The sequence below is a fragment of the Micromesistius poutassou genome, assembly GCF_964030765.1.
Source record: "Micromesistius poutassou genome assembly, chromosome: 21".
Classification (NCBI taxonomy): domain Eukaryota; kingdom Metazoa; phylum Chordata; class Actinopteri; order Gadiformes; family Gadidae; genus Micromesistius; species Micromesistius poutassou.
Genome location: NC_140291.1, coordinates 7,814,106 through 7,834,609, shown reverse-complemented (window position 1 = coordinate 7,834,609; position 20,504 = coordinate 7,814,106). Strand labels below are relative to the sequence as shown.

The 20,504-nt window shown below is 50.6% G+C and overlaps 1 protein-coding gene across 1 annotated transcript in view; it reads right to left on the bottom strand.

Moving 5' to 3' along the window:
• Positions 1 to 81: 81 nt before the first annotated feature.
• dlec1 (DLEC1 cilia and flagella associated protein) overlaps positions 82 to 20,504 on the bottom strand; it is a gene marked incomplete at both ends in the record, with an annotated part of 21,521 nt that continues 1,098 nt past the window's right edge. The window contains 37 exons of the mRNA XM_084485581.1: positions 82 to 196; positions 359 to 479; positions 598 to 748; positions 2,340 to 2,507; positions 4,431 to 4,628; positions 4,745 to 4,832; positions 4,921 to 5,012; positions 5,349 to 5,471; positions 5,747 to 5,929; positions 6,216 to 6,334; positions 6,427 to 6,497; positions 6,630 to 6,745; positions 7,776 to 7,927; positions 8,012 to 8,079; positions 8,310 to 8,504; positions 8,771 to 8,889; positions 10,449 to 10,565; positions 10,913 to 11,063; positions 11,554 to 11,684; positions 12,188 to 12,349; positions 12,796 to 12,924; positions 13,263 to 13,404; positions 13,518 to 13,621; positions 13,821 to 14,013; positions 14,195 to 14,357; positions 14,679 to 14,769; positions 14,845 to 14,937; positions 15,258 to 15,394; positions 15,721 to 15,894; positions 16,279 to 16,366; positions 16,803 to 16,887; positions 17,566 to 17,792; positions 18,985 to 19,184; positions 19,279 to 19,392; positions 19,656 to 19,806; positions 19,904 to 20,044; positions 20,166 to 20,366. Coding sequence (XP_084341707.1) covers positions 82 to 196; positions 359 to 479; positions 598 to 748; positions 2,340 to 2,507; positions 4,431 to 4,628; positions 4,745 to 4,832; positions 4,921 to 5,012; positions 5,349 to 5,471; positions 5,747 to 5,929; positions 6,216 to 6,334; positions 6,427 to 6,497; positions 6,630 to 6,745; positions 7,776 to 7,927; positions 8,012 to 8,079; positions 8,310 to 8,504; positions 8,771 to 8,889; positions 10,449 to 10,565; positions 10,913 to 11,063; positions 11,554 to 11,684; positions 12,188 to 12,349; positions 12,796 to 12,924; positions 13,263 to 13,404; positions 13,518 to 13,621; positions 13,821 to 14,013; positions 14,195 to 14,357; positions 14,679 to 14,769; positions 14,845 to 14,937; positions 15,258 to 15,394; positions 15,721 to 15,894; positions 16,279 to 16,366; positions 16,803 to 16,887; positions 17,566 to 17,792; positions 18,985 to 19,184; positions 19,279 to 19,392; positions 19,656 to 19,806; positions 19,904 to 20,044; positions 20,166 to 20,366 — 5,073 coding nt within the window. The remainder of the gene's footprint in view (positions 197 to 358; positions 480 to 597; positions 749 to 2,339; positions 2,508 to 4,430; positions 4,629 to 4,744; positions 4,833 to 4,920; positions 5,013 to 5,348; positions 5,472 to 5,746; positions 5,930 to 6,215; positions 6,335 to 6,426; positions 6,498 to 6,629; positions 6,746 to 7,775; positions 7,928 to 8,011; positions 8,080 to 8,309; positions 8,505 to 8,770; positions 8,890 to 10,448; positions 10,566 to 10,912; positions 11,064 to 11,553; positions 11,685 to 12,187; positions 12,350 to 12,795; positions 12,925 to 13,262; positions 13,405 to 13,517; positions 13,622 to 13,820; positions 14,014 to 14,194; positions 14,358 to 14,678; positions 14,770 to 14,844; positions 14,938 to 15,257; positions 15,395 to 15,720; positions 15,895 to 16,278; positions 16,367 to 16,802; positions 16,888 to 17,565; positions 17,793 to 18,984; positions 19,185 to 19,278; positions 19,393 to 19,655; positions 19,807 to 19,903; positions 20,045 to 20,165; positions 20,367 to 20,504) is intronic.

The following is a 20,504-nucleotide window of genomic DNA, read 5'->3' as shown; positions in this document are numbered from 1 at the left end:
AAAATAATTTTCACCGTGAAATGACAAGCATCAATAAAGCGGAGGTCTGGGTATAAAGAATGTTTACAGGGAGACATGTGGTCAGCTGGAGCCCAGGGCCTCATCGTAGCCTCCGCGGCCCCACAGACAAAGCTTCAGGCTGGGCCGGATCAGAGCACCCTGGACGGTCAGTGTGGCTCTGAACTCCCTCGCCTCACTAGAGAACATTAGAGAACAACCACCTTATTAACAAGCCTTCTTTGGGCTGCAGCTGGGTGAGACCCCTCGTCTCCTTGCTGTGTGGTGGCCCCTCTAGGCTGCGTTCAGTCCCTCTGTGAGGAACCTGCTGGGAGCATGTTGAGGTGTGAAGGTGCACTACCTGGCAGTGAAGCAGATCTCCAGAGGCTGCTTGCCCCTGGTGGTGAGGGTGGGGCCCGGGCCCCTGAGGACCCCACACTCAGGAGTCACGCTGAAGGCACGGGAGTCCGCCTCGCTTGACTCTGAACACACATGCACACACAGAAAGACCACCTTTAGCCGTGGTAGTACAAACACATAGAGAGAGTAGCCAACTGAATCCATGGCTTCACTAAGGCCCCTGGTCCAGCGGGGGCTTACCGAGGCCGGCCTTCCAGTAGGTGCAGGTGCCATGGCTGAGCAGGGTGACGTGGGCCAGCCGGGTCCGGCCCACATAGCACAGGCCAAAGTCAACCGTGTCCCTGGACAGACGGAGCCCCGACACGGCCAGGTGGGCACACAGAGGAACCACCTGCAGCCCAGACACAAACCTCACGTTACCATGTCCCATCATCTGACCTTCTAATCATGATCCTCTCAAACGGGAGACATGTTTGAACTCTGGGGCAGTTTGGAGTAAGAAACATGCAGGTTTATAGCTCAATAGTCTTAAGAGGGCTGGAATCTGGACAGAAGCCCAACTACCAGAACATCCTGCCAGGTTCTGTTGGAGGGAAACCAAAGCCCTTTTGGAGCTGGTCCCGTCCAGGACCCCATTAGAAGACGTTCTCGCTCTACCCCTCGGTTCACGGAGGGATGGGCCTACATCGTTGTTCAGGTGGCACCATCTCCACCGACTCCAATCAGATTTGGGAAGTAGACTAATGGCACATTTCCGGCGCATTTCCACCGCAGGGTACGCTTCGGACCCAGCACGCCTCAGCTCAGCAGTGAGGGTGCAGTATAGCCCAGCTCGGTTACGTGTCGCGTTTCCACCGCCGCCAGTACCCTTAGGGGAGGGCGGGGTTGAAGCCGGACGGCGATAGCCACGGCAGCTACGTAAGCATCGGGACCTCACAGCAGCCCAACACAGTGTAGCCTGATAATAAATCCAAGGAAAAAGAAGGACGCGCACAATGACAAAGGGCAACAATGTAGGACGTCCAAGAAGGACGGCAAACTTTTGTGCGACATTTTCTTCAATAAAATAAGCTTTCACCGTTGTCCAGATATACCTCACGGGTACCATAGATATATATAGAACACTAGATGTCTTACGGCGGAGTCTAGAACGTCCGCACTGGCGGCCATCTTGCCACAGTTAGCTCGCTCACCCATAACATTGTGTTGGTAGTGGTACATGTACTTTTTAAATAACCATAACTTTTTCAACCGATTTTCAACGGTTTGGTTTCTTACAAACTACTATTTGTAAAGGGAAATCTTGTACCTATTTTAGATGATTCTATTTTTTTTAGAACATAACATAATTATTCATAAGTATGCAGTGTCATAACTACATCTCTGATGTTTATAACAAACCAAACGGTTTGAAAATCGGTTGAAAATTGAGCAAGTTATGGTTATTTAAAAAGTACATGTACCACTACCAACACAATGTTACGGGTGAGCGAGCTGACTGGGGCCAGTGCAGACGTTGGACTCCATTGGCCAGCAGCGCAGACGAGACATCTAGTGCTCTATATATATCTATGGCGGGTACTATGTTTGTTTGTTATTATCCCCCTGTCGCACAGAAGTGATTCTGTCGTCCAATCAACGGACGGCGTGTGTAGCTCAAACTTGCCGGGACCCTTTCAGGCGTCTCAGTACCCCAACGGAGTAGTACTGCGAGACGAGTACGGCTCAATACGGCTGAGTCCGGGTCACGCCCACTTTTGGCGCTGCACCTTTGCAGACTGAACCGACCTGCACCCTCCGGTGGAAATGAGCTATAATATCACATATGTGTTTATAACACTTATCAGCATGTATATCGATCCATTTTAAACATCTTTGATATGCATATTAACCCACCAGCATTGAGTTGAACCCCATCATGGAAAATGGCCTACTGACATTAAATCACCATGACGACCATGGAGCTCTTCCTGTCTCCTCACCTGGAGGCTGTTGTTGCTGTAGTGAATAAGGAGATTTTGCCGGAAAATCAGAGTCCTCTTCTCACTGCCATGGCGGATAGGTGAGACAAGTGAGACAGGTGTGGGCGGGGTTTCCTCCAGATGGGTCTGCTCCAATAGAGACAGCGAGCAGTGAAAGGACACGGTCACCTGCCAATCACAAGAAAAGCATCTTGAAGCAGGAGGAGTAGTGAGGATTGATCAGGCAGCACGTTTACATGCAGAGTCATAATCGGGTAACTAAACGAATAAGACCTCAACAGGACTTGTAAAATGCATGTAAACAACTTTATCCGATCTACTTTGCACAAAAATCGGCACGTGAACAGACAAGCTAAATCGGATAAGAACACCTGGATAAATCGTTCATAGTCCGGTCTCTACCTGCATGTAAACACCATGTTTCGGAGTTCACGTTCTGCGCATGCTCGAGATCTTTTCCGGGGGCCGTGAGCCGGAAGTAGAAGGAGATGGTATACGTGTTGTTGTCGGCGTCGGAAAACAAGAAACGGCGATTTATTTAGAAAGGTGGCGCAGAAGATGGAGGAAGCCGGTGAATGTAGTTACCCCCTATAAGAAGCATATCCTGGCCACGGGAGTGTGCATGGCATGCATTCATTAAAGGTGGAAGCACAGAGACGCTACGCTTCGATTTCACCCAAAGCTGAATTAAAAGTACATGTTTTCCTAAATGTGGGTTATCAATGAGGTTGTAAAGTAGTAACATCGGGAAAATCTGTCAAAATAAACGTTTTTTTTCTTCTGACGTCTTTACGATCTTTATTCATTCATTGCGCCGCGGCCGAACTGACGGGGATATTCTCTGATATTATGAATCTTAAAGACTGCGTCGGGTTCTCAGACTCTCGGGTACTTCCACAACAAGTAAAGACGTGTAGTGTGGGTTATCTCGGCCATGGGGGAGAAGGAATTGGGGGAATGCCGTATACGGACGGGCGGTGGAGGGGCTGCTCCGGCGGGAGAAAGATGTTTTCAGCAGACAGCTGTCAACTCACTTTGGGTCAGCGATTTATTTAAAAAGCTGGCGCAGAAGATGGAGGAAGCCGGTGTCGTGCCAATGTAGTTACCCCCTATAAGGAGTGTATCATCATCAACATGCATTCAGTACACACTACGCTTCGATTTCACCCAAGGCTGAATTAAAAGTACATGTTTTTCTAAATGTTGCTCATCAACGAGGTTGTAAAGTAGTAACTACGATCTTTATTCATTCATTGCGCCGCGGCGGAACTGACGGGGATATTCTCTGATATTATGAAATGCGACATGGAGGAGAAAGCGATGTTTTCAGCAGACAGCTGTCAGTTCACTTCAGGTCCATATCATTTCTCTGACGCTCCATTGTTCCGACCTCGTATGTGGACTCCTCCACCAGCAGAGCCAGCTCCTCCGGCTGGACTCCACATACGACCGAGAGGTCGGAACAATGGAGCTTCAGAGAAATGATATGGACCTGAAGTGAACCGACAGCTGTCTACTGAAAACATCTTTCTCGAATGCCGCCGGAGTTTGTTGTTGCTGGTGACGTAAAGAGGTCAGCCAGTGGCTCTATTACCACTAGTTGAAATGGGCACAGCGCCACCTATCGTACCGGGGCATGACACGCTACGGCCAATGAATCGATTTACTCACCGCCATGTATACTTGGACAATTGTAGTGGTCCAATTGAGGAGCATAGTCAAACTATGGTTTTAATCGGATTGAGCTGTGGGATCCTGACCATGGATCCTAAACCCTCATGTTCCCAACAGCTGTATGTTGACCAGCTACTTCTAAGCCCTCGTGGCGGTGAGTCCTCCAAGATGTGTAATGACAGACCAGCCTAACAGTTCCCCTAGCGGCTCTCTTTAATCTGCTTTGGTTTGATTTTAAGAATCAGCAATTTTTTTGCCTTTATGGACAGGAAGGTTATGAGGGAGGTTATGACAGAGAAAATAACCCAGGGCTCTGTCACAGGTTCCCGGGTGAGACCCCCAGGCCTGGAAGGGGCTGACCTAGGGGCCAGTGCTCAGGGTCAGCCCTGTAGACCCCCTTGGGGCTGGACCTCTCACCTTCAGATTGTGCTGCGGCTGCAGCAGCAGGGGCGGCCCGTCACTGGTGGGGGGGTTGCTGGAGCTGCTGGTGCGAGGGCAGGGCTGAGGGTGGAGGACAGAGAAGGGAGGCTGCGTCCCCAGCCTGAAGGAAAGGGGCATCTCCAGGATGTTCCTCAGTACCAGCATCTGGCCCACCTCAAAGTCCCGCACACACATCTGGAGGGGGCCATGGGGATTGGACGACATGATGGTATTGATGATCAAAAAGTAAACTGTGTAGCAGAATTGTGAAGTTGTTTGGCCTCTCAGATGACAGTCCTTCTCAGACCCACCTGGCTCTCTGACTCCCCTTGCAGGAGGTCATCGGCGGAGATGTGAAACTGCAGCCCTCCGTGGTCAGTGTCCGTCTCCACCGAGAGTCTTTAGGGAAGACCACCAACATGATTCCTGTGACTCACAACCCACCAGAGCTCCCTGTGTGGCCGCCTCCCCTAGAGATGGTACTTACAGCGCCGGCTTGACCGCCGCCTGCAGATCCATCCTCACAGGCTCCAGGTCCAGACCCTGGGCCCTCTGAACCTTACCTGGGACGCATGCCGCCTGAGGAGTAGAGTTGAAGACGTTGAGGCGCACCAGGGGTGGTCTGAGGCTATGAGGCACAGACAGATTAGATCCTGTTCACTACTCATTTACTATGATGAGTCACTAAGCAGAAAAGAGCCTGAGACTACACATCACTAAAGACAGGGAGGCCTTCAATGGGTTCAGAGACCCTGAGACTATACATCACTTAAGACCGGGAGGCCTTCAATGGGTTCAGGCGTCAGAGGGGTTCGAACCCGCAACTTTTGGCCTGGGACTCCAGAGCCCTGACCACCAGCACCGGCTGCAGAGTGATGTCCATCAGGGGGTTGGATTGTGTGCATGGAGGAGTACCCTAGGATCCAGACTCATGAAGCCCAGGGCCAGGCCTCGGCAGGTGGCCTGGCTGGGGGCCCCCGACAGGCTCAGGGGGGTGAAGGAGACGTGGACGGTGGCTCTCCCCTTGGCCGGGACCACCTGGAGGGGGTGTACACACGGGCACACAGGGGTCAGAGGGCCCGCTCTACCACCAGGTGGAGGCTGATTGGGCAGTACACGCCTTCTCACAGGTGGGAGTGGTGGACCACATTAGTCACCACTACTCAACCATTAGATGCAGCGTGTCAGGTGGTAATGGAGGACCACATCTCACTGCACTGTAACAGGTAACAGACTTCTTGCTGTGCAGTAGGTTGTAATGGAGGATCACAGCTCACTGATCACAGCTCACTGCACTGTGACAGGTAACTGACCGCTTGCTGTGGAGTGATGCAGTATGGGTAGTCGGAGAGGACGCCTTTGTGCGGCCGGATGTAGACGGAGAAGAGCTTCCTCTTTGGCCGCTGTGGAGAGCAAGCCCCCCTTTCCTCCTCCTCTTCCTCCTCTCCCACCACCCTGTCTTCCTCTGTGGTCGGGGAGTGGTCACCAACTACATCCTGTAGGAGATGAAACAGAAAAATATCTGATTTCTTATTCCAATGAAAGAGTTTTAGTACAAAGCGACAATAAAATAATCTTCTAAATAATGAAGTTAGTGCATTGGGTCTTTCACATCACTTGTTTTTAAATTGTACTCATGTATTTTGGTATAGTTTAGTTTGTTTCCTCTGAACTCACAGGCTCACTCTGGAGGGAGGAGCTTGTTCGCTCGGAGCTGGGCGTGCGCTCTCTCTCCCACAGCGATTGGACGTTGTTGTTAGGGAGGGCCAAGGCCCCACCCACAAGCTGGTTACCGTCAGCGTCCTTAAGGGGGAAGGAGTCTCCGTAGGCCACCACCACGTCCAGAAGCCTCCGCTCGCACTGGGGGTCCACGTTGTAGGTCTCCCAGTCCAGGCGGATGTCTGGGGGAGAACCAGCAAGACCACCCTTACACTGGGGTCCAACATCGAAACATGTGACTCTAACAGGATAATAGCATGATGATATACGTCACCATATGGGCTGGGGTTGATTATACGAAGGGGGCGGGAAACGGTGTCTCCCCCCGACAGGTGAGTACCGAACCTAATTAAATGAAATTATTCCCTCGTTAATGATACATCAGTTTGTTAATGATACATCAGTACATCAGTACACAGTCCAGCTGACGACACTGCGGCTGAGCCAGCTGTAGGAATCAAGAAAAGAGTCACCCACTGCACTGTGGGCCCCTGGTGCTGGTCTTCAGGGTGCGGCCCGGACATCTGGAAGTACAGCGGACAGCCGCTGACACGCATCTGGACAGGGATGAGTCGGGGCTCCAGACCACCCACCTGGGGGCCACAGACCACAGACCAGCGCCGGAGAGAATCAGGGAAATACGATATGATAGTACTTGTCAGAGCAAGTCTGGAATTTGTCTTGCATCAAAGTAGCATTTACAAACATTACAGACAAGACATCAGGACAGGACATCATAAACAGGACATCAAGACAGGAGCCACAAATAAAATTAAAAAAACATTCATTCATCATAACATTACAACAACAGACGACAGCATTTGGACAGAGATAAATGTTGGACAAATGACAAATGACAGAGATCTTGCTTCATTTAAATGAGAAAAGTAACAAAAATGACAACTATGACTATCTCTATATTATCAGTATTAATATGCTTTCATCAATGAATCAAATCAAGTGATTTTGAGTACTTAAGGAGCAGGTAGGGGTAAGGGACCCTCCTCCAGAATTTCCTTAAGGAGCAGGTAGAGTTGTGGTAAGGGACCCTGCTCCATAATGTCTTTAAGGAGCAGGTAGGGTTATGGTAAGGGACCCTACTCCAGAAGGACTCCAGGTAGATTGCGGACTGTGGGGTTCGACCCAGAACCTTTTGGCTGACAGCACAATATTCCTAACAGTACACCATCCTTCCCCCCCACAGAAGGCGGCTCATCCCGGTGATTTCTGATGCCCTGACTAGCGTTGGAATTAGATTAGATTCACATAAGGTTAAAATTGCAATGAGAGGACATTTTCAATATGTATTGCAGTATATGTATATGCATGCATGCATGTGTCTATTTATATATATAGATGTATGTATGTGTGTGTACATTATCCATATTTGGGATATAGTTGGTTTTCAAAAGTATGTCAAGTGTCTTTGCTTAAAATAAAAAGTATTCTGATCCTCATTATTAAGATCAGGAGAGTTGGAGTACAGTCGCTCTCCTTGGCGGAGGGGTGAGGGGTTTGAGGGGTATGTCGTGTACTTTCAACACGTCATGCTCCACGTTGACCCCTGACCCTTACCCTACACACCAGAGGATGTGGTGCCCCACGTTGACCCCTGACCCTTACCCTACAGACCAGGTGGTCCTGGTAGCAGCCCCACATGTCGCTGTACGCCGTGACGTCCACCAGCCGCGTCTCAAACGCCACCAGCGTCCCGGAGCCGGGCCGAGCCAGGAACACTGCACCCCTCCCACCGCTCAGAAGGTCCTCTGTGAGGTCTGTCACACACACACACACACGGAGGTCAGGCTCTGGTTCCTGAGTGGAGGCTCTGGTCTAAATGCTGGTGTGTAGACCCCCACCCTCGCGGGCCTTCAGCTCCAGCTTCCTGGCCTGGACGGAGTGCAGTGGCTGCTTCCGGTACTTGAAGCTGAAATGCAGAAATGTTTTAGTGAGTGACTGAACGGTGCTCTCACTCTGTCTGCCAGTTGTGGTTTGCAATACTTGAAAGGCGCTTGAAATGGTTTGATCGTATACTTTGATTGTCCTCAGCATCGCTTACTCGACATGAAAGTGTCTCATAGGTTTCTAATGATTATTCTGTGAGTTCTGATTATCCAGGTCAGATTCAACACTGGTCACTGTCACGTGTCATCTTACCCTTCCTGTGATTGGCTGTTGGATCCTGAAGACGCAGAAGCGTGAGCCTTAAAGTAGCGGGCCTCTACACTGAAGGGGGCGGCGATGGCAGAGTGGTTGGTGATGGCCACCTGCAGGGTGACCTCTCTCCTCAGGACCACCTTGTCTCCAAAGTCCAGCAGTATTGGGGAGGCGTGCCCGCCTGGAGAGGAGGAGCTATGGAGAGAGACGGGGCCAAAGAACAGCGCCAAGCTAAGGACTCCCAGTCTAAAGGCTCTGGTCAAAACCCTTTGTCCTGTCTCCATGTAGGCACCCTTGAGCAAGATGTCCAACCCCTACCCGCTCCTTAATGCCATGCATCTGAAAACTCACTATTGGTCACCTGACTGTAGCAAGACCACAGACTAAATGCAAATGTCATAAACATGTGTTTGGTTTAAGAGCCTGGTTAAAAAGCCTGCAGGATGCTAATAGAGATGAACCTTTGGCTGGGGACAGAGTAGGACACGCAGAGCGGCTTGGCTTTGGAGATGAAACCCAAGACCACGGGGAGATCCATTCCCTGGACATGGCACAGAGCTGTCACACCCCTCACCTCTGACTAGAGAGAGAGAAGAGAGAGAAGTTGAACTTGTTGAACATAAATGCAGAGCAAATGCTCCAACACAAAACACTTTACATTAGCTATAACGGCCTCCCTATAACGTTAGCTCCAACATAGAACCGATTTTTAAGGGATGATGTAATTTGAAACATTTCACTCAAGCAAAATAAATGAAGCAACAATAAAATAAGAGCAGGACAAAAAATTTAAAAAGCGATTATAAAACAGGACATCGACCCAGAGGGACCATGGAGGGTTTAACCTGGATCTAAAGAGACCCAGAGGGACCATGGAGGGTTTAACCTGGATCTAAAGGGCCAGAGACCTAGAGGGACCATGGAGGGTTTAACCTGGATCTAAAGGGCCAGAGACCCAGAGGGACCATGGAAGGTTTAACCTGGATCTAAAGGGCCAGAGACCCAGAGGGACCATGGAAGGTTTAACCTGGATCTAAAGGGCCAGAGAACCAGTGGGACATATTGAAACCTGGATCCGAAGGGCCAGAGACCCAGAGGGACCGTAGAGGGTTTAAGCCTGGATCTAAAGGGCCAGAGACCCAGAACGATGATCCAGTTAAAGGTCCCATGACATGCCACCTGGTGTGGTGTGACATCTAGGTGGACACACCCAGATGTCATAACAGACAGATTTTCAAAACAGCTTGTAACGGCTAATCACACCACACCTGGTGAAATGTCATGGGACCTTTAAAGTCTTTACTCTGCGCAGCTGAGTGGATCTTTGTCACACCGTCCACTTCTGCCACCTAGTGGGGCCCAGTCTCTGATCATTTATTCATTTCCCGCGCTCTACACACCTGCAGGGAATCTTCAGCACACAGTATTTCAACCCCAGTTTACCAGACAATCACTGCTAGATGTTCCGTCGATCGCCCTAACAATCTCCTCAAAGTGTTGCTGAACCCTCGCCTGTCCGACTACCCTCCTGTCGCCGAACCCTCGCCTGTCCGGCTACCCTACTGTCACCTAACCCTCCCCTTTCTGACTGCCCGCCTGCCATCAAGCCCCAAAGCCCTGCCTTTACTTATTTGTGTCCCTCAGTAAAGACCCTTTCATTTACTGCCTGTCAGTCTCTGTGTCGAGCAGTTGGGTCCACTCGCTCTACTTCCCCAACAATCTTGCTGAGAGTGAATACAACAGTGGTATGAAACACAGAGCATCTTCAACAGTCAGGTCACGATATGAGGACACAAACGTCAAGTCACTTTTAAAACCTATTATTTAATTTAGTTGTGTTGTACAGTCCTTCCTGTAATCACAATGCACTGCGTGGATGTGGTTGTTTTCCTACACTGCTGGAAAAACTAAATTTAAAATAACTAAAACAACTAAAGAAATATGCAGGTTTTTTCTTTAGGCAGAGCGATGTGAGGTAATTGGAATAAACCAAAACGCATTCTGGGGGGTCAGTCTTCTAGAGACCCCTAACACCACGTTACAGCAAAGGTTAATGGCACAGTGACCCTCACTGGTGGATGTCTACAAACAGGTATGCCTCAGGAGGTGAGGAGCGCCCTTGAGGAGGAACATGCTCACGTCCGTGTGTGTGGTGAACTCCGCCGTGACCTCCAGGGTGGTGTGAGGGGCCAACGTCCCGGAGGGGGGCTGGAAACTGGCGGTGCACAGGGCTGCCTGCTCCCCCTGCAGCTGGGACTGGTAGAGGAAAGGGCAGTTCATCTGGGTTTAGTGGACGAACCAACGAACAGCTATGGCAGCTGCGCTCTTTGGAATAGAATGGGTAAATTTAACACCAACTGCCCAATTTTGGTCCACCCATACGCTGCGAGAGGCTGATTACAACTCGACAATGCTCGGTAACAACCAAGACTTGAAGGAGGATGATAGAAATTATAGGCATAGTTAAGTTTGTTAAACTCTGTAAAGCCTTTCACATTTCAGATGTTACTGGAACAATGTTAACTGATGTTACCAAAGCCCATTATACCGTATACCTCTTATCGTACAATAAGCATGCCAACATCCAATCAGATCGAGCATACCATCCAGTTGAAGTGGGCGGGCAGCAGGGTCTGGTTAAACAGGACCACGACCCCTCTGGCGGGGACCCCCATGTAGATCTCAGAGAAGACCAGCTCAGGGCTCACCAGACACACCTGGGGGGTCTGGACGTCTGCCTGCACTGACAGGTAACTACGACGACAGGAAGGAGGCAACAGAGGAGCAGGAAGAGCAGTGAAGGTTGGACCTCTAAGATGAGGGCCCTGCCACAGCAGAGCTGAGACAAGACGGAGTCCTAGAATACAGTGGCACCATATTATTAACATTCTTTCCTCCACATGAAAGAAGACTGGCGTCATATGACCTCAAGTTAATAATATCAGTGGATATTAATATCAATGAAATCCCCTCTCCCTCCCTTTTCATGAGCATGCTTGTTTACCACATACAAACCATGTTTGACCACCAATTATGCCAAATGTGACGGCCAATAATATCAATGGAAATAATAGAAGAGAGCGTGTCATCTGATGGAAGGGTTCTATTTATACTGAGCGAAAAAAAGGCAGGCGAAACATCATTTGCATGGTTAGTGCATTAGCGTGCTGAGCCACGAGACAGCGCTTAGGGCTGGTCCCCCCCCCCCCCCCACTGAGGCTGGTCCCCCCCCACCGAGACTAACCATCCAGTCCCCTGCTCCGCGCTCAGCTCCAGCAGGGCCTCGAAGTGTGCGCAGGCCCGCGCTCTGAACACCACCTCCACACCGCAGGAGGCCTGAGGGGACAGCACCCCTCTGCACGGCTCCACCACCAGCTGGGAGGAGAACCACACCTAGGGGTTAGACTAGGACACTAGGGAGGAGGACCACACCTAGGGGTTAGACTAGGACACTAGGGAGGAGGGCCACACCTAGGGGTTAGACTAGGACACTAGGGAGGAGGACCACACCTAGGGGTTAGACTAGGACACTAGGGAGGAGGACCACACCTAGGGGTTAGACTAGGACACTAGGGAGGAGGGCCACACCTAGGGGTTAGACTAGGACACTAGGGAGGAGGACCACACCTAGGGGTTAGACTAGGACACTAGGGAGGAGGGCCACACCTAGGGGTTAGACTAGGACACTAGGGAGGAGGACCACACCTAGGGGTTAGACTAGGACACTAGGGAGGAGGGCCACACCTAGGGGTTAGACTAGGACACTAGCTGTTTGTCAGCTGGTATCAGAGTGTTTGTCAGTAAGTGCAGAGTCGATCCGTGTTTAGAGCCGAGTAGCTATAGGAATGAGGTTTGTGAAATTGAAATGTTCCAGGTACCTGTGGGGGCTGGTCTTCTGGCCCTCGGGAGCCGTACCCCCCCAGGCTCCAGGAGGCCTCCAGGGGGGAGGTGTTGGTGAGGAGGACGGTGGTGCGGCTCTCCTCCCCCAGCCTCAGGAGCCCCAGGTCCAGGCTGGGCTCACTGAGGGTCAGACTCACGCCCTAGCAGGAGGAGATCCCAGGGAGGAAGGACATGAGAGAGGCCCATGCTGGGGTGATATGGACGGCTGGGTGGATGGATGAAGACTAAAATTGACCGATCATGGAGCAGTGTGAGAACGTGAGGATGGATAGACGATAGAGAGATGGTGAAAACTGAATGGATGACGGATGGAAGAAAGGATGGATTGATGGATGGATGGATGGATGGATGGATGGATGGATGGATGAATGGGTGGTGAACGAATGGAGGGATGGATGGATGGGTAGGTGGTGAACGAATGGAGGGATGGATGGAGGGATGGATGGTTGAACGGATCAAGAGATGGGTGGATTAGTGAATGGTTGAACAGATGAATGAGAGAGTAGAAAGATGGGCGGATGAATGAGTGAATTTGTAAAGTGAAGTGGTGAATTGAAGACAACATTTGGCACAAGCTCCTTCCTACCTTGAAGCAGACCTCTACGGGCAGGCAGAGAGGCTGCTGCTGGTGCTTTATGTGGCACAGCAGGCTGGTGACCAGCCTCCCCGGTCTCCCCCCCATCACCACCAGTTCCAGCTCCACACACGACTGCACCTCTGGACCCAGACACATGCATCACCACCGGACCTTCACCCCCTCCACTCTATCCTATTCACCGCGTCTAAGTGGTTTCAGCCACACCTTAAGCAAAGCAAGACAGTATCACTCCATGGTGCGATGGAGTGAGCGTTGAACACACCTAGTTCACCGCTGCAAGGCTCCACCTCCAGTGTGTGACAGTCGTCCATTCTCTCCCAGTGAAAGAGGACACCGGATTTACTGTGGTTCCACATCTATAGAGAGCAGACGACAAAAGGAGCAGGATGAAGCACCAGGTGCCATGAGCGGTCTGACAAAGCACAAGACAAACACACGGTCCATGGAAGCCCGACCTTGAGTCCCATGCGAGTCGGGGTGCCCATGAACAGCTCCTCGGGGTGGATGATGGCGTAGGGCTCCAGGCGCAGCTGGTATGGCTCCGTTGACCCCTTCACCTCAATCTCCATGGCGATCACATCGCTGATCTTAGGGGCCCTGCATTTCCCATAATCGCACCCATGAGAGGACAACAGCGTTGAAGTCAAAACACATAATTGCAATGGGGATCCATTTAGTGGTGTTGGATGTTACTAGGAGTATTAGGATACTCGTGATGCCCATCCCATGAGCCGTACCCATTGTCACCGGACTCGCTGGGACACTGGGGGACGTCCCGGACCACCAGCTGACACACACTGTGGTGGTCCTTCAACTGAAGAGAACAACAACACTTGAGCATGTTTCATCATCGTTTCCCATGCAGATGATTAGCAGATGACAGCTTCTAGTAACAAGGCGATTTTCTCTCTCTCTCTCTCTCTCTCTCTCTCTCTCTCTCTCTCTCTCTCTCTCTCTCTCTCTCTCTCTCTCTCTCTCTCTCTCTCTCTCTCTCTCTCTCTCTCTCTCCGTACCTCCTTGGGGAGGTAGGTGAACTTGAACTCCTGGACCTGGCGAGGGGCAAGGCAGCCAATCAGGGGGCTGACATTGAACACGAGGTCTGTAGCCGGGTGGAAGAGGATGCGGCCGGGGTCAGCCTCCTCTCCCGGGAGCAACCACTGCAGGTTTGGCCTCATAATCTGCCAGAAGAAGGGGAGATCCAGGTCGCTGCAGGGGGGAGAGAGAGAGAGAGAGAGAGAGAGAGAGAGAGAGAGAGAGAGAGAGAGAGAGAGAGAGAGAGAGAGAGAGAGAGAGAGAGAACTGAGATCAAACATGTCCCCCATGTGTCTCCCCCTGCCCTAGTGGTGGTGAGGTGGTTCAGAGGGCTTCCTGTCCCCAGGCCACTCACGTGTTGTTCCTGATGACCACCGCCCTGCGCTCCACACACTGGGGGTGACAGGAAGGGAAGCGCACAAAGTGCTCCGCCGACAGGTCCCGCACCTCCCCCACAACAGGAAGTGTGTTCTCACCAGACACAGATATCAACTCCAGGGCGACGGTCTGACCCTCACCTGAAGATAAACACACACACATTACACGGTACAATACACAACCACACACAGGTTACAAAACACACACACAGACGTTACAATACACACACACACACACACACACACACACACACACACACACACATGTTATAATACACACATCTATCTATCTATCTATCTATCAAATTCATTTTAAACAGTGCTGTCTTTTCCTATGTTCAAAAGGAAGCACCTTTCCAGCTCTCCTTGACCAGATGACGTTTTCCACAAAGGTTAAGGAAAGGAGACATAAAGGTTAGGAGATTTGACTATTGGTAGAGGCCCCCGGGTACAAAGGCTCACCCTGAACCGTGATGTCTTTCACCTGGCAGTTGTCACACACCACCATGAAGTCCTGGCTGTAGCTCTCCCTGGCCGTGGGGGAGAAGACCACCTATACACACATACCATGTCAGAAGGGCTGTGAATGTATGTGTGTGTTGTATGTATGTATGTGTGTTGGACTCACCTCCAGGACGGTGGCCTGGCCGGGTTGGAGCTGGAACAGTGAAGGACTGACAGCAAACGGAGGTTCCTCTGCGAAGCTGGTCATCACCACAGACTAGGAATATATATATATATATATATATATATATATATACACACATTTCAAGGTATTCATACGTACATATACTAGGGACGTCAACAGACAAAATGGCTGCCACAAGGTGTCCTAGAACAAATTGAATCTTTGAGGTTCAAACATATGGTTACCAGTGGATGCAGTAGAACTGTGTGGAACCATCAACCAGATGGCGGCTCGGGTAGGGCAGTATAACGTGGGCTCGGGGGTTTGACTCCCAGCCTAACGGTACTGGGATGTCTGAATCCCCTGCATGTTGCTCTGGATAAAGGACTGATGGTAAATATTGGTAGGCCTACCCTCAGGTTAGAAGCTGGCCACTGGCTCCTGGGGATGATGCAGAAGGTTCCGGCGCTGAGGCCTTCGTTAGAGCACAGGTACTCCACAAACTTCACCGCCCCCACCAGGCTGTAGCCACAGTCCAGGACCCGGGGCACTGGGGGCCGGAGAATCACAAACACCTCTTGACTCAGGACCTTCTGCAGTGAGGGCTGCAGAGCAGGCTCCAGAACAACAGGAGGCTAACGTTTACTGTCCTATGTGGACGCCTGCTGGGACTAGGGCTAGGGCAGGATAATAGTGGTAGGGTATTCCACCCCCAGCCCATAAGGTACCGGGTTCGATCCCCATGTCCATAGTCTAGATCCTAGGCATCCTTAACGGTAAGTAGACTCCTGAACACGTCTCTTCAGTGGACAGCGGCCCTGTTGGGGCTGTACACCCAGCAGTGTGTGCCTTACTGGGTGGATGGTGAAGACTCACAGGTCAGTACGGGGGGGGGGCGCCGGGCCACCAGGGGCAGCACCATGGGGTAGGGGGCCTGGGTCTCCACCACCAGGTAGTCCTCGTAGTCCCCCAGGGAGTCGGGGGCAAAGCGGACCATGTATTTACAGCTCATCCCCGGGGCCACAATGCCGCCCTCGCCAGGAAACTGGCCTGTCAGGTCACATCACACAGGTCACATCACACAGGTCACATCACACAGGTTACATCACACAGGTCACATCACACAGGTTACATCACACAGGTCACATCACACAGGTTACATCACACAGGTCACATCACACAGGTCACATCACACAGGTCACATGACACGTTGCGCTCGGTGTCACTCCCCAAACTCGAACTCTACAAACAGACACGAGAAACAGACCACAGCCAGAGCTAACTTCTTGTTCAGCATGGAACACTTTAAAGTATGTTAGGAAAATCTGAAGTTGTGTGAGCACATTAGCATTCCCAATGCTAGCACGAGCATTAGGACTAGACTCTGTGTGGTACTAAAGCATAAAGGATGATATGACCAGGGCTATCACTCACCGAGGCTGATGGAGAAGTAGGTTGTGGTTGGAGGGAGCACTCTGACGTGACGGCAGCTGGCTGTCAGGTTCTTCAACTCCACTGAGGTCTGAGGGGGAATTGAGAGCACTGTCAACAGTTTCTTACGAAGGTTTCCATTGCAACGTAAAACTGCATACGCAGTAGTACCACCTCTGTTGAAACACAAACTGACTCAAACTGGTACAACGTGACATCACAGGGTCCCAGTCTGAGCCAATAAGAAAGAAGCAATAGGATATCTCTGAGGCTTTTGCCTTCACCATTAAGTGGGTGTTCATGTTTTAAGGATAAGGGCGCTTGTAAATAGGATGGGTTAGGAAGCAATCAAAACACACACAGTTGAGTGGAAGGAAGCCAAATGGACAGTGGCTCCTTGACTAGGACATACCTCATTATTGGCCCACAGGGTGTTCAGATGGATAGGAGCTCCTTGACTAGGACATACCTCATACACCTGGCCCACAGTGTATCCAGATGGATAGAGCTCCTTGACTAGGACATACCTCATACACCTGGCCCACAGTGTATTCAGTGAAGAGAACCACTCGGGGGTTGGCTTGAAATACTGGAACGGACTCGTCTGTGGTGCTGATGACGACACCACAAAAACAGCAGTATATGAAAATACACTGAAGAATGAAATTGGTTTTCACGGGCAACACGTCAACTTATTTATGACCTTACTTGTTATTCATGCACTTTGTATTGAGATAAACCTCACCCCAGATTCTATCTTATGCAGAATAAAAAATCAATGGCTCTAATTATCCTTTCAGTTCATCCTTCCCTCATAGCATGTCTTAACTTGAACAGTGTCCGCTGTTACTGCTGATGAGAGCATGTGGGCATGCTTTCATCAGCTCATCAAATTCCACAACGTGTAGTTAACAATTTAATGTGAGATAATTGTTCATGAGGTATTCATTATCTGTGGATACCTATTGTTATTGTGGGGTTTGGGTCTAATTATTATTTTTATATGGGAGCGCTCATATCTCAGCGGTGGAATGGTAAAACGTTTGGAGATGTAGCCACCATATTTGCATCCCTGAAGAGCAGGTCTCCAAAAAGATAGATAGGAGATAGGAGTGTGGTGTAGTGTGGTGAGGTGTCTAGTTATGGCAAGCCAAATGTGCCACAAGTCGCAGTTAATAAACAGCGTTCTGTTTTTGATGCGGAGCGTAGCAGCAGTACCTCAGTGGGCTGTGGTGGGGAGTAGTGGTGTAGTGTAGTGGTGTGGTTTGATGTGGAGTGTAGCAACAGTACCTCACTGGGCTCAGTGTCGAGTCTCCTTGCAGTGGCCCTGGCTCTGCCTTGCTCTGGGGTCGGGCCAGAGAGTTGATGTGCGGAGGAAGGAACCGTGGGTTGCGCATGAAGTTCTGCCGCTCTTTGAGTTTCCTCAACCCATCCCAGTCCTCCGCTAGATTCCTGGCACTCAACGGGATGACCCGCTTGGCCTCGGAAGGCCTCTGCTCCGATCCCTGGGAGCTCGGCTGGAGATTCAACACACTCATCATTTCCTTCATCTTGGTCATGGTAAATGGGCTGCATTTATATTATACTAATATATATTGTGGCAACCCGCTCCCCACCAGGGGGAACCGTGGGCTAGTGGTGGACGGTGTGTACCACCGCCATCCACTAGCCGGTGGCAGGGAGCACATCTTCAATCAACGCAATCAGCCCGATGGGGAACACCTGGCCGGAGGGTGGAAAAGACCGGGCGGACATCTTAAAAGGAGACCAGGAACTCAACCCAGGGAGAAGCAGGCACGACGACCCAGCAGAAGGCCGACGATACATCCAACCACTCGAGCCTCTCGGAGGCCATAGTATAGTTAATGTTTTACCTGTTATCTACCATACCTGTGAATAAACGCTGAATACGGCTTTATTTGAAACCTCTGCGTGGTACTTGCCGTGAGACCTTTTGACTCTTGTGGACCGGGTTACCACAACATACATACATACATACATACATACATACATACATACATACATACATACATACATACATACATACATTTCTAACCAGTGGCCGTTTAAAGCACAATATTGCCTTACATTCACCCATTCATACACCGACTGCGGTGTCAACCATGCAAGGTGACCTCCAGCTCGTCAGGAGCAGTCAGGGTGAGGTGTCTTTCTCAGGGACACGTCAACAGTCGCTAGGAGGAGCCGGGGATCGAACTAGCAACCTTCCGGTTATAGGTCAACCCACTCTACCTCCTGAGCCATATGCTGCCGTCATCAATTCATGCTAGTTTAGTCTCACTCTCTCGACTTGTTTGGCTTGGTCAGAAGAGTCGGGATTGAACCTAGTACTTTATGGACACCCTTCTCCTCTGACCAATCAGGTGACCCCTGTCATCCTTTCCATCAGAAAAGGTGGATGTGATAACAGCTACAGGTTGTTATCACATCCACAAAACAGCATATAGAACATATATGCAGCACTTTGAGGACATTATCCTTGTCCTGTTCAATTCATTTGAAGGACAAGCAGACCAGCATAAGACTTCTACTTCTAGTAGAATTTAGTAGAAACACTTGTATATGTATATATCTTATACACTGGTTTGAATATGTTGTATGATTTGTTGTCTATACATATTATTTAAATATGTTAAAAAAAATTATATATATATTATTTTTTTCTATAAAACATATCACATAGCATACCACAGAATGACTTTTCCTCTTCAGGTCCATGAGGTCCGAGCTGGACTCCAGGGTCCGGCTGCGTTCTGAACCCTCCTGAGGGACGGAGCCAGGCTGGGCTCTGGGCCCGCTCAGAGCTGCATGACCCTCCTCCTGGGGCTCTCTGCACACGTGCATGATGTGGCTGATGGTGGGCTTGGCATAGTCCAGGCAGGGCTTCACTAGATGGAAGGATAGAATCAGAGGGGAAATGAAGGGAGTGTTGGAGGTCACCCTGGTAGGTCCTACGGGGTCATGCAGGGAGTCAGGGGTTACCTTCCAGCGCCCGGCTGGGCTGGCCCCGTCTCGGATGGTAATCCTGAGGACCAATCAGGTGGTTGGCCTTCAGAAGGTGGTTGTCCATGCACCACACTAAGGTGGACCTGATTGCTGGAGGGGACCGATAGAGAAGTCCACACAAACGTATTGTTGTTGATGATGAAGATAAAGACGACAACACATTGATACAGCCAGGTACAAACAATCCAAACATAACACGTCTTGAGGAGAAAGACAGGGCAACTCTGCACAGACCTTGTGAAATTGAAACTATGCAATCGCTTGAAATCCATATGTCCACCATTCATCTACAAACCTACAATATTGGATTTCCGTTTAGAGACCCTGTCTGCATTCCTGAGGTTCAGACCCACCTGAAGGGAGTCCCAGCCTGTCGTACAGACCCCCCTCCCCTCCGAGCAGGCGGGCCTGGTCCTGGGTCTCTGAGGCCTGGACTCTGGCCTGGAGGAGGTGCCTCTCCAGCATATCGTTCTGCTCCATATGCTGACCGTACTCCCTGTGGATCTGTACCGGAGACACGGGGATTGTATTTATTCTCTGATGATAGATTCATTTATGTTTGCTTTAATTGAATGTGGGATGAATGGATTTATTCCACTACCTGTTCAAGCTCTTCAACGTATTCCTCATGGTAGTCACTTATGCCCCTTTTGGTCTTGGACAGATTGGAAACAGTGTCTTTCCCAATGACGTCTTTAGTGTACGCATCTTTAAAAATGCTTGCCAACACGTGGGAAACGTCCTGTGTACAAGAGGAATAAAGGTCATCATAGATCACTTGAACGTCAGACAGTCTCTGTATTAGTGCCTACCTTGGCCTGCTCAGATGGGAACCGTCAGACAGTCTCTGTACTATTGCCTACCTGGGCCTGCTCAGAGGAAGGGGGAGGGAGGTCCATGGAGGTGTCCTGCTCAGAGGAAGGGGGAGGGAGGTCCATGGAGGTGTCCTGCTCAGAAGAGGGGGGAGGGAGGTCCATGGAGGAGTCCTGCTCAGAGGAGGGGGGAGGGAGGTCCATGGAGGAGTCCTGCTCAGAAGAGGGGGGAGGGAGGTCCATGGAGGTGTCCTGCTCAGAGGGGGGGGGAGGGAGGTCCATGGAGGTGTCTTGCTCAGAGGAGGGGGGTGGGAGGTCCATGGAGGTGTCCTGCTCTCAGTTGGCTAGAATGTCAACGTTTTTATACACGTAATCAACTTGACATGAAAG